Here is a 12,947-nt window from a genome sequence, read left to right on the forward strand (position 1 = left end):
TTTTTTTAAAAAAACAACTTAGAAGAAAGAAGAAAAACTTGGACCTTCCCATATCCTCACAAGATACCCAGGTCCCCGGGCCAGCCAACATAGAATATGATTGGCTAGTCGAGTTTTTATGGTTATTATTATTTTTTAGACAGGGGAGGAAAGATGGCCCATATGTGATGGTCAGAAGACAACTTGAGAGGGTCCACTCACTCTGTCACCTGTCCCACGCGTGGTCAGCTGTGCTGGGAAGTGGTTTTTAAGCTGCTGAACCATTATACTGCCCCTATGCATCATTTTTAAAAACTGCCTTTTATTCTACTGTGTATGGATGTTTCTCCAGCCATAGATGTCTATCCGTAGTACCATTTAGGGGTCAGAAGAGGACATCTGATCCCCTGGGACTGGAGTTAAGAAGGTTGTGAGCTGCCATATAGATGCTGGGAATTGAACCTTGGTCCTCAGGAAGAGAGCAGCCAGTGTTAGTGACCACCAAGCCCCCGCCCTTCAGCCCCTTCCCTTACCAGTTCTTTTTAAAGAGAATTTGGTCCTCTTGGTTATTGGTCCAGCTTTTGTTAACTCACATGAGCTCCAAAGTGCAAGAGAATCCTTCCCTTTCCACCTTTCGGGTGATCAGCCTGTGACTACTTAGGTCCTATTGTGTGAGGCAGGAAGGTAGGTCTGGCAGAGAGCAACAATAACGGAGTAGGAATAAACCAAAGCAAGGCAGGGGACAAGCCAGCAAAGGTAACAAGAGCCTGGAGAAAGACAGAACCTTGTCAGTGTGGAACCAGGCAGTGGCTACTCAGTTTCCTTATTGTTTGGTTAAGCTTGCTGTCCTTAGTACTTGGCTCCTGAATCTGCAGTCTAGCAGGTTTGGGCGGAGGATAACACTGTTGTTCCACTCGGCCTCAGTGAGGCTGGCTCCGCAGGAGCGGTATGTCGAGTGGGTTATCTGAAAGCACATGCCCCTCTTGTCTGCCAGTTGATGCTGGGTGTTCACTTAGTTTGAACTGTTGGCCTGCGCCTGCATGTGACCTTGTCATACAGTTTGTGGGTCCTTATCATATGCTGGGCTGGGTTCCTATGAGCAAGCAGACAGGTCTGGAGACTATATGCACTGAACACCGGAAGAGAACAACAGTGTTGGAGTGCATGCAGAGATGGGAATGTGCCAGGAAGTAACTCTTCCCGAAGCACTGAGGGCTGCTCGATTTCAAGCAGAGAGGAAACAGACTCCAACTCCTAACAGAGAGATGGGATCTGAAAACATGTCTACACGGGGAATATTGCTGTTGAGTGTTTTGGAAAATCCGTTTTTTCCTACATAAGGCCTTAGGCTGTCGTTGATCGGAGGCAGGAAAGCTATGGAAGGTGAGGCATAGTACAAGGGAAACCTTTAAGATTGAAGGCACTGCACATACATAGGGGTGCATATTAGGGGATCTGCCAGGCCTAATCAATAAGTCAGCTTGGCAAAGGGACCACTGTGAAAAAGTGTCTGATAAAGATGAGCTAAGTAAGTAGCCGGGCAGTGGTGGTTCATGCCTTTAATCCCAGCACTTGGGAGGCAAAGGCAGGCAGATTTCTGAGTTCGAGGCCAGTCTGGTCTACAGAGTGAGTTCCAGGACAGCCAGGGCTACACAGAGAAACCTTGTCTTGAAAAAAAAAAAAAAAAGGCAGCAATAAAAATCACACCTTTCTCATGGTGTCTGTGGTGATTGGGCTGAAGAGAGCAGAAGCAACTGACAGTACTGAGTTGCAGTTCCTGCTGACTGGTGGGAGCACCGAGGGAAGGAGAAAAGGGAAGCCAGAAAGACTGTCGACATAGTTACACTCAAGGTGCGGGGCATGTGTGCAGACGCCTACTTCCCGGGACGGGACGGCTTGACTTGGGCAGTCTGGCAGCAGCTCCTGCCCTCTTCTGCCTTCTTGACGACTGTTGCCCTTGAACATCTTTGGTGTGTGACGTTTGATTAACGTTTCCCACTTATTAGTCTAGGCGCCTCATAACCTTGTCTGTGTTTTGCTCTCCATTGACTATATCTAGAATAGTCTGGCATATTGTATTTGTCCATAATATATCTGTTGAATACTGTTGTGAGTACAGGGAAACAGCTTGCGTAGAGGCGCACATGTGAAACTGTAGTGTCCAGGGTGTGCTGTGGTAAGGGAGACAGCTAGCTGAGTGGTAGTTGGGTGTCATCTTGGAAGACTGAATGACAAACTGTAAAGTCTGTACACATTTTCATTTGTGATGAATAATTGTGGTGGTAACTCATTTCAAGAATAGATGTTCCTACTTATTTATTGTTTAAAAAAAGACAATTGCGGTGTTAGTATGGAAGACAAGATGGAGGAGATAGAAAACCCAGTCTGGATTAGAAATAAAACCCAAATGACTTAAAGTATGGTAAATGCAGAAGCAGGACTTTTCAGATGTTTTCTTACATAATTCTTTTTTTTTTTCTTTCTTTTTTGTTTTTTTCGAGACAGTGTTTCTCTGTGTAGCCCTGGCTGTCCTGGAGCTCACTCTGTAGACCAGGCTGGCCTCAAACTCAGAAATCCTCCTGCCTCTGCCTCCCAAGTGCTGGGATTAAAGGCATGCACCACCACCGCCTGGCTAATTCTTTGTTTTTGAGACAGGTGTTCTCTGTGTAGCCTTGGCTGTTCTGGAACTCTCGTCGTAGTCCAGGCTGGGCTTAGACTCAGAAATCCACCTGCCTCTGCTGGAATTAAAGATGTGTGCCACAACTGGCTGGCTAAAAGATTTTATTTGTGTGTGTGTGTGTGTGTGTGTGTGTGTGTGTGTGTATGTGCCATGTGAGTGCAGGTGATCCCTGAGGCCAGAAGAGGGTGTCAGATCCCCTGGAGATGAAGTTGCAGGCTAGTGAGCTGCCTAGTGCTGGTGCTGGGATTGGAGCTCCAGTCCTCTGAAAGCAGCAGGTGATCTTAACAAAGCCGTCTGTCCAGTCCCCTTTCACCTAATTCTTAAAATAGCCTTCTCATTTTATAGCTGTATAAACCAAAGGCAAACGTTCTCTTCTCCCTTTGCTGGTGGTCTCTTTCTCTACACCAGGACCCTGTTTCCCATTATGCTCCACAGCTCTGCCTCATCAGGGTTACCGAGGGCAAGAAAGGAAAAAGTGCAGACAGAAGACAAGCCATGTGTGCTGGGACTTGGAATCCAAGTGCTTTTAGGAATCTAGGCAGGATGAATGCGAGTTCAAGGCCAGCCTGGGTTGCATAGCAAAACTCTGCCTTAACAGGGCTGAGAGATAGCTCATTTAGTCCATTGCTCTCTGTACAGGTGTGAAGACCTAAGTCTGATCCCCAGAACCCACACCAACAAACCAAAGCCCATGAACAACAGAACTGGGCATGGTGGCATGTCCCTGGAATCCCAGTACTTGGGGAGGTAGGGTTAAGGTGGATCCCTGTCTCAAAAAGCATGGTGAGGGCTGGAAGATTGCTCAGTGGTTAGGAGCACTGGCTACTTCTCCAGAGGACCAGGTTCAACTCCCAGCACCTATATGGCAGCTCACCAATCTGTGACTCTAGTTCCAGAGGATTGATATCCTTGTAAATTAAAAAAAAAAAAAAAAAAAAAAAAAAGTGAGGCAGGTGGCCTCCCAGGAATGACACCTAAGGTTGTTCCTCTGGCTTCTACATGCATGTGCACATATGCACTTGTACTTAAATGCATAAACATGCAGAACAAACATCAACTGACCAAATGAAAGCATCTCAGATGGTTCATACAGTCAGACATAGCCAGGGAACCTTAACAATGGCAGTGAGTCTAAGACTGGACGCCGGGGAGCAGCTGAGCTTGCTGGCAATGCTGATCTCCAATTCCTGAGCCCGTATTTATTTTGTAGGTCTGAGTGGAGTCTAAGCACTAGAGTTGTACCAGCACACTCTGTTGATTATTTGTGGGGAAAATAAAAATGCCCTCAGGTTCTACATCTTTTTTTCTCCTTGGAAGAGCTTGCTCCCCTCCCATGTCCCCAGTAAAACCTGTCATCACTAATTGTTCATTCTAACTGACCAAAGGAAGCCCCTTTTTCAGGCTTGCCTGGAAGATCAGCCGTAGGCACAGTATCCTTGATGTCATCTGTGGCCTTGGCTACATTCCTGAGATAGACTACAGCAAACTGAAGTGTTCTGACCAGTCACCAACCACCATGCCACCCTATCCCCAACCATGCAATTTGCCCCTCCGAGAGAGAGTTTGAATATAGAATGTTGTTATCTTCTTGACTAAGAATTACAGGCAAAGAACAAAATGACCCCACAGAGCAGAAAATCACTGCTGCTAAATTAACAGGCACTACCACTAACCTAAGCAAGAAAAAGATCCCTCAACAGGCAAAGCCGCCTTCACTGTATCAATTCCACGGTTGGCTATTAGAATAGAGATGGGGGTTAATTTGATGCTGGTAACTGATGCTGTGGTTTGTTCTTGTCACCTGAAATTGTAACAGGATTTTAGAAATTAGTTAGAAAAACATTTCTTGTCCATTGGGTTTAGAGGTCAGATTTAAGAGGTGTCTTTTACATTGTTTATCATTTTGTCTTCTTGGCTGGTCTGGAGTGTTCTCAATAGGACACTGTCCACCTACCTTTGCTTCCCAAGTGCTGAGAATACAGGTGTGTGCCACCAGCCTGGCCTAAGAGGCCCTTCTTTTATTAAATGCGTGTATTTATTTATTTATTTAAGAGGTACTTTAGAAATAAACATTAATTTTGACAGTAACTGTATACATTTATCACTCATTGTTACATCCTTTAGTTATGGGATCCAGTAAAGAAGGAAAAACTACAAGAATTTTTTTTCCAAGAGGTGCAGATGGGAAAACTTTGTTTAGCTAGAGGTAAGAATAAAATATTCTTTTGTAAGTTTTTAATCATATCTTCTTCAAAAACTATTTGATTAGCCAGGCATGGCATATATTTATAAAACTTGGGAGGCAGAAGCAAGAGGATTGAGTCTGAGGCTAGCCTAGACTACTTCACAATAAGAGAAAAATAAAAAGGGAAAAATATTTAATATCGGGTAAATTAGCAAGATGTGGTGACCAACTCACTTCAGTTTCAAGAAGCTGTCTTTGACTTGGTGCTACCACCCCATCCTGGGTATGGTAGAACATACTTGTAATAATCTCAAAACCTGAAGATGCTGAAGTGAAAGCCTTATGAATTTGAAGCTAGCCTGGGCTACTGAGTGTCTCCAAAAAATAATCTAAAATGCATTATAAAAGTTTTCCTGCCAGATATGGTGGTCCACACCTTTAATCCTAGCATTTGGGAAACAGAGGCAGGAGGATCTGAGTTCAAGGCCAGCCCCTGGTCTACCTGTGAACTTCAGGATAGCCGTAGCTACATAGAGGATCCTGTCTCAAAAGAACAATATCAAACTAACCTTTTTTCTGACTTGAATATCCTAAATACTTTACTACAAAAGGCCATTTTACTGTTTAATTTAGTGAGGGGGCCTACACTTTAGACTACAGTGTGTGAACTTTTACCTAACTCTTGAAGCACTTCACAACATTGTTAAAATGATAGCAGGTGATATACTCACTGTACCAATGGTGTCTTGATTCTGGTGCTAAGTACTGCAAGGGAAAAGAATTTGGTGTGACTTAGGTAAGGGAAAACTGATAACGCCGAAGATTAAAAATTATATTCATCTGGTCCACAGAGTGAGTTCCAGGACAGCCAGGGCTATACAGAGAAACCCTGTCTTGAAAAACAAAAACAAACAAAAACAAACAAAAAAATATATATGTATATGTATGTATATGTATGTATATATATGTACATATATATTAAAAAAAGAATTATACACATTAAGTAAAATATATTTTCCCTAAGGTTTGCAAGCTCCCTGCATACCACGGCACTTTTTAATCTACTATGTGCTCAGTTTTTTGCCTATACATAGGTTGGGCCTATGGTCAGAAGAGGGCATCAGATCTCCTGGAACTGGAGTTTGTGAGCCACTATGTAGGTGCTGGGAATTAAGCCTGACCCCCTGGACAAGCAGCTATCTCTTTGTCCCACAGTACCTGTTTTCTACTTGAAAAAAAAAATTTTTTTTTTTTGAGACAGGCTTTCTCTGTATAGCCCTGGCTGTCCTGGATCTCACTCTGTAGACCAGGCCGGCCTCGAACTTGGAAATCCACCTGCCTCTGCCTCCCAAGTGTTGGGATTAAAGATGTGCAGGGAAAAAAAAAATTTATTGCATTTATTTATTGTGTGATGCCGGAGACAAACCTGTTTTTTCTGTTTTCCTGTCTTCCCTCCCATAATTAATGTACAATTAAGATCATTGTACATTAATGATACTTTTACATTTTAATATTTTACTCTATATTGATTTTTGCTTTCAGATAGAGCCACTTTTCAAATGAACTACAATTAAGTTTTAATGAGGTTAGAACAGATATGAGTGTATCAGTTACAAGAGTTACTCTCGATAAGATTGTAGAGGTTACTTTAAATCTCTCTAGGGAAGACAACCTTTCCTCTCTTCCTCTTATTTCTGTGTAGTCCTGGCTGTCCTAGAGCTCACTCTGTAGGCTGGTCTGCAACTAAGAGATCCACCTGCTTCTGTTGGTTAAGGGTGACCAGCTCTTTTCTCTCTCTTTTTTTCCCCTCTTCTTTGGGACAGGGTTCTCCGTGTGGTCCTGGCTGCCCTGGAGCTTGTTCTCTGGAATCTGCCTCTGCCACTTGAATGCTGGGATTAAAGACATTCTTTTGTTTTCCTCTCAAAAGATCTTGTGCACTAGCCTGTACTTAAGTGGATAACATTATCTAGGACTTATAAAAACAATTAGGGGCAGAGAGATGGTGCAGAGCACTTGTTAGAGTGCTCAGAGGTCTCAGGTTTAGTTTCTAGCACCCATGTGTGGCAAACAACCTTCATAACTCCAGTTCCAGGGGATCCAGTGTCCTCTTCTTGGGCACTGCATGATTGTGGTACACATATATACATGCAGGCAAAACACTCATACATATAAAATTTCTTTCTTTTCTTTTCTTTTCTTTTTTTTCCCTGAGACAGGGTTTCTCTGTGTAGACCTGGCTGTCCTGGAACGCACTCTGTAGACCAGGGTGGCTTTGAACTCAGAAATCTGCCTGCCTCTGCCTCCCAAGTGCTGGGATCAAAGGTGTGCGCCACACTGCCAGGCTAAAATTTCTTAAGAAAAACAAATCTTCCCAAATAGACAAACAAATGGGAATCAATAGCCTACCCAACTTGTAACAGTGTCCATGATTGTTATTCTGCTTAAAAGCATGGTAGCACATGATTAATTTCTGCTTTCACAGTCATTTTTCAAATTAACCAAAACTTAGCTTTAATGAAGTTAGAACTGCCGTGGTGATATAACAAGAGAAACTCTACATAAGCTAGTGGAAGTTATGTTAAATATCTCCACCTATTCAAGCCCCAATGCAATTTTTTATTCATAATTTTATGTACTTTCCCTAAACAGGATTCCTCAAATTGTACAAACGAGGGGGCTCATGACATGCGGCTTGACAGCTGTGGCTGTGCCCGCAGTGTGGCTCAGTATTAGAACTTGAGTTCAAGTTCAGTTCCTGATCCTTCACAGGCGTGAGCCATTCACAAAGAACAATCTAGATACTTCCCGGATGTGTGAAAATTAAAATGGACAAAACCTTTCAGCTTTAACTTTAGTTGACGATGTGAAGAACTAAAATCTGAATTTAAGTCAAAAGGGAAAACAAGTCAGGTTGCTTGTTACTGACTCATGGATGGTGTTTCCTAGGTGGCCTAGGCATGCAGTAAGCTGTAAGTATACTCTTGAGTGTTAACACAATGTGTCTCTGGTGCTAACACAAGACTTCCCATTTTTATCATTTTATCCCCCAAGAGTCATTATGTAATAGCTTGACTTTTAAGGTGAATAAGGATAACTGGAACAAAAATTTAAACTTGGGTTTTTTCCTTTTTAAAAATGGGTTGTCTTTTTTTCATCTGAATGTATAATTTATGTTACTTTCTAAAAGTTTAATTTAATCACTGTCAGGGGTTTGGGCCAGCCAAGGCTACATGGCGTGACCTTGTCTTAAAACACACAGCCAAAATAGGGCTGGAGAGATGGCTCACTGGTAGGAACACTGGCTGTTCCTCCAGAGGACCTAGGTTCCATCGCTAGCACCCACATGGTGGCTCACAAGCCCTCCTCTGGCTTCTGTTGGCACCATGCATGCATTTAGTGTACAGACACACATGAGGACAAAACACCCATACACATCAAATAAATATGTAGTTTAAAAATGAACCATAACAGTGTTTCACCTCTCATATTTTACCAATCAAACATGGACGGCTAACATATTAATAAAAATAGATGAGATTAAAAACCCTTGCATTTCCACCCTCTATGTCCCATATATATATAGAACTCTTCCAAAGCAAGTATGCACATCTAAGACGTTGTGTAAATGTGTAATTTCTCTCATAAAATTCTTTACAGGACACCCAGTGTTTTCTCTCATACTTGTGCTCTTGACTCACCATGGGATTTGTCTAAATAGTCATTATTTTGATATGCACCTAACAATTTTGTTTGTTTTTGGATACAGGGTTTCTCTATGTAGATCTGGCTGTCCTGGAACAAACTATAGACCAAGCTGGCCTTGGATCCAGAGTTCCACCTGCCTCTGCATTCTGGGCGCTGAGTCTAAAGGCGAGAGTCACCATTGCCCGGTGATATACATTGCTTGATGCTTTCTTGATACTTTTAAATAGAGTTAACATTTTGCCCAAGGTCTGGAGAGATGGTGTTATCAGTTAGGATGCCTGTTATTCTTCCATGGCAGAGCACTAGTTAGCCCGGGAGAGGCTCCAGTTCTAGTTCCAGCACTCACACCAGGTAGTTCACAACAACCACGTGGAACTCCGGCTCTAAATCTGGGTGTGGTGGCAGACATCTTAAATCTCAACGTTCAGGAGCCAGAACTACACAGAGACCGTACCTCAAAACAAACAAAAATCCCAAACGCCAGTTCCAGAGTATCTGACTTCCTTTTGTGGTCTCTATGGATATTTCACCCCTACACACATATACACGCATGGCCTCTCTGCCTCTCTCCTTCCATGTAGTTATTAAAAACAGTAACTTTTTTTTTTTTTTTGGTTAAATGTAACCAATCTGTTTCAGGGGAGCATGGAATGGGGTTTGAACATCTCACCAATGCCCTTTTAGTGTGTGGGCAACCAAAGGAGCTACTGATGTTTTTCCAAAAAACACTCCCTCCTGAGGTTTTTCAGATGCTATTGTACAAAATTCCCCTTATTTGCCAGGTGAGCATGCATTTAATTATCCTTGTAAAACATAGACAGTAAGTAACCATGGGAGACCTGATTTTAGGAACAGTGACATGGATGTGGCCCTCTCCCCACCACAGTTCCAAGTAATACCTATTTCTGGTTTTATCCTCTCATTAAGGTAAGAGTATCTTATTTTCTGTGTTCTACTATAGTGAACTGTGTGCTTTGTTATTATTTGTGTTTCAATATTGCAATTTTAAAGCAAAGTGGTACTTCTCACTATCGTGACAAGACATAAAAATAGCTTTGTTAATTTAAGCATACCAGTATTGTACTGTGATTTTAGATTGGTAACAAATAAAGTCTATCTGTAAGCTCTTTCTTTTACCAGTTTGGTTATAAAACAAAAACAAAGTAGTTATACTTATCCACTAGAATTTCTTGCAAATGCTTGAATTTGTTTCAGTATTTATTAGCCGTAAGAGACAATTTTAACTCTGGATCATTTTATTCAACTGGTCTTATTAGTTGTATGCGTTTATATTGAAGTCATTCATGTTGGGGTGTGTGTGGTGGTGGTGGGGGCCCATGGGCACCATGGCATTAGTATGTGAACAGTGGGCAGCCAGCGTAAGTCAGTCCCCTCGTTGCATCGTGTGGTGGCTGCAGCTGGAACTCGGGTTGTCAGGCTTCGTGCCAAGTGCCTTTAGCTGCTGAGCCTCACTAACCCAGACTCAGGTTTTAAACAAACTGTAAGACTCTACTGGAGTATACCAGCCATAGCCATATCTAAGCTAGTCTCAAAAGGGATGTTCCCTAACAATATGTCAAAATGCAGCTAGGATAAGAAGGTGCAGTGTCTCAGCTACAAGAGCAGCAGAGAACTCGTGCTTTGAAATGACTAGCAAGTAACTGTTTTGTGTATTCACCAGCAACTTGAGGAAGACATGCAAGAACAAGAAGCACTTGAAGGATGATCCTGACTGAAAACATCTCAGCGCATCCACACCCAGTCAGAATACTGTGTTCTGTACAGTAAAAACAACTGCTCAATGATATTTTCATTTATTTTATTTTTAGTAATAAATTTTTATATCTCATACATGATTGGACACATATTTTGCTTTTAAAATTAACAGTCACAAAGAAAGGAACAGTGGTTTATTTTTGCAACCACGGTGACCACGCAGACACATCTTAAGGCCTCAACAACACCGCATCTTACCATTTTTACTGCACAGGAAGGCCTCTGGTTTGACTCTTTTCTGGTTAACAGTGATTTTTCTCTGGTGGTTTTCATTGGTCAGGTAGTCATGACAGATGGTGTTACCACGGCATGGCTCCTGCTGTGTGTCAGGGGATTCTCCACCAGATGAATCCTCCTTCTGACTGCAACAGCTGCTGGCAATCTTTCAGTGCAAGTCCACGCCTCAGGACCTCTCTACCGTGGTTGGCCTAGGAGTCCTGCTTTGGCTGCCAGGGCTTCATTCTGTTGAATGTGATATTCCTGAAATCTCATGGATATTCTCTGTGTCATTTTTAAATATTTCTGTAAGCAATGTTCTGAACAGGTAACCTAGAAATACAAGGGGAAGATCCAAGAGGCAACACAAAAATAAGCATTTTTGTATTCTGAAGGAGCCCCACAGGGAGCAGTGCTTTCTTTGGGTAGAGCTACAAATTGAGTACTATCCTTGGCTTGCAATTTTATAGCTTTAAACTGTTTTCACTTACTGATGAGAATTAAGGTTTATGAAGTCTCTACAGATCTGTGGCCCTAGGAACAATAGTATGCTCTGCCCGGCCTTCATGACGGACTAGATTTGGATGGAGTAGATTTTCTCTAACCTCAAGGCCCATAATCTTATCTCCTTCTTTAGACTGATAACCAAACATATACCCAGTAGGTTTGTTCCTTTTTTATGAGAAACTTGCTCCTGGATATTTTCATTCAAAACAGTTTATATTTTTCTCTTGAGCAAGGTTTGGTTATGTAGCCAAGACCAGTTTGGAATTTCAAAATTTTCTGCCCTAGCCTCCCAAATGTTGAACTTCCCCCACTTTCAACCCCTTCTTCTTCTTCTTTTTTTTTTCTTTTTGTTTTTTTGAGACAGGGTTTCTCTGTGTAGCCCTGGCTGTCCTGGAACTCACTCTGTAGACCAGGCTGGTCTGGGAACTCAGAAACCCGCCTGCCTCTGCCTCCCAAGTGCTGGGATTAAAGGCGTGCACCACCACTGCCCAGCTCAACCCCTTTCTTTTTAATATCAACTGATGTGACCCAACCTCAGAAAGAGTCTTCCAGGTTCTCCCTCACACGCAGATCCTAGCCTATAACGTGTACCTGTATATCTGGAATGGGCATAAATGTGAGTAAAGTCCAAGGATTCACAAAGGAGACCAAGAGAAGGTAACTATGGTGATAAGGATGAGATAATAAAGCTCTCTTTCTCCAGTTTTAACTTGTGAGGATCTTTACTTTCTGGTATGCGTTATCCTTTCAGGCAGGGGCTGAAGTTGGGCTTGCTTCCCAATCCTATTAGCCACCTGTCATCGGGAACTCACACAACTGCTCACTGAGCATATCTGTCCCGTTCTGAAAAAGTGACTAAAATTTTTTGTTATGGGGAGTTGTTTTTATAGCCTTATTTTTCTCCTTTTTTTCTGCTTTAAATGACATCAAAGCATTCTACTGTAGTGTTATTTAATATGTAAATTGTATTGGTATAGATAAAAATAAACTATGGTTTTCAAAAATAAGAGTTTTGCATGACCAAAGCCTAAGTATGAAATTGTAAGGTGCAGCATGTTCCTTTAAAAAATGGATATCCTACTTGGTATCTTCCTAAACTTTGTAAGTTAAATTACCCAACAATTAGATCTGGGCATGGATGTTTACTGACTTCTCTGCTGGAAGAAGTCTCTCACTCTGAGTAGATATACAAAAACCCTTATATAAACACTGGAAGTAGGGTGCTGGTCAGCACTGGGTCCACCAAGTGTGCTCATGTGCACTCTCACTTCTACAGTTCCAACTGCTCAGGGACAGACAAAGTGGTGTCAGGCTTCTTCAGCATTGCTACTTTGACAAAGGCAGACAAAGAGCATCTCCCATGTTGCTAGGTGGTGGCTCACGCCTTTAATCCTAGCACTTGGGAGGAAGAGGAAGGCAGATCTCTAAATTGGAGGCCAGCCTGGTCTACACAGAGAAGAAACCCTGTCTTGAAAAACCCAAAAAACCCATCTGCTCTGGAACCATAACTCAGCTGCTGCATACTTGGTCTATAAAACTGTCATCCTTGATGCACTGTGACTGTTAAATTCAACCTGGCATCATTAATCTTGGCACCTTGGGTTCCTGACTGCTTTAGTTCCTCTAAGCAACTGCATGTACATGGAAGCCAGTCAGAAAGAACAAATGAAATACTTAGATGGATTTATGACAAGTTTGGGGTTTCTTTAGTGAGAAACACTTTTCATACCTCTTCAGGTTTCACCTCTCGTGTTGTGAAGTCTTTAACACAGTCCAAAAAGCAGTTTTCTGTAAGTTTATTGTAGGTTCCCAGGAACTCCTTAAACTACAAACGACAAGTACTTTAAAACCCAGGTTGTACAGCCTAGACGCCTGAAAGCTCAGATACTTAGGCACACA

At 42.3% G+C, this 12,947-nt stretch overlaps 2 protein-coding genes across 4 annotated transcripts in view; one reads left to right on the forward strand and one right to left on the reverse strand.

The window, feature by feature from the left end:
• The window catches only part of Tomm20l (translocase of outer mitochondrial membrane 20 like), an 11,635-nt gene extending 1,237 nt beyond the window's left edge, over nucleotides 1-10,398 (forward strand). Inside the window, exons 3-5 of the mRNA XM_031357594.1 lie at nucleotides 4,784-4,865; nucleotides 9,189-9,331; nucleotides 10,231-10,398. Coding sequence (XP_031213454.1) covers nucleotides 4,784-4,865; nucleotides 9,189-9,331; nucleotides 10,231-10,275 — 270 coding nt within the window. The 3' untranslated portion in view covers nucleotides 10,276-10,398. The remainder of the gene's footprint in view (nucleotides 1-4,783; nucleotides 4,866-9,188; nucleotides 9,332-10,230) is intronic.
• The window catches only part of Timm9 (translocase of inner mitochondrial membrane 9), a 19,121-nt gene continuing 16,525 nt past the window's right edge, over nucleotides 10,352-12,947 (reverse strand). For all 3 annotated transcript variants that reach the window (XM_031357596.1, XM_031357597.1, XM_031357595.1), the window contains 2 exons: nucleotides 12,778-12,873; nucleotides 10,352-10,874 (listed from right to left, as the gene is read on the reverse strand). In XM_031357596.1, coding sequence (XP_031213456.1) covers nucleotides 10,740-10,874; nucleotides 12,778-12,873 — 231 coding nt within the window. In that variant the 3' untranslated portion in view covers nucleotides 10,352-10,739. The remainder of the gene's footprint in view (nucleotides 10,875-12,777; nucleotides 12,874-12,947) is intronic.

The sequence above is a fragment of the Mastomys coucha genome, unplaced genomic scaffold (genome assembly GCF_008632895.1).
Source record: "Mastomys coucha isolate ucsf_1 unplaced genomic scaffold, UCSF_Mcou_1 pScaffold6, whole genome shotgun sequence".
Taxonomy (NCBI): domain Eukaryota; kingdom Metazoa; phylum Chordata; class Mammalia; order Rodentia; family Muridae; genus Mastomys; species Mastomys coucha.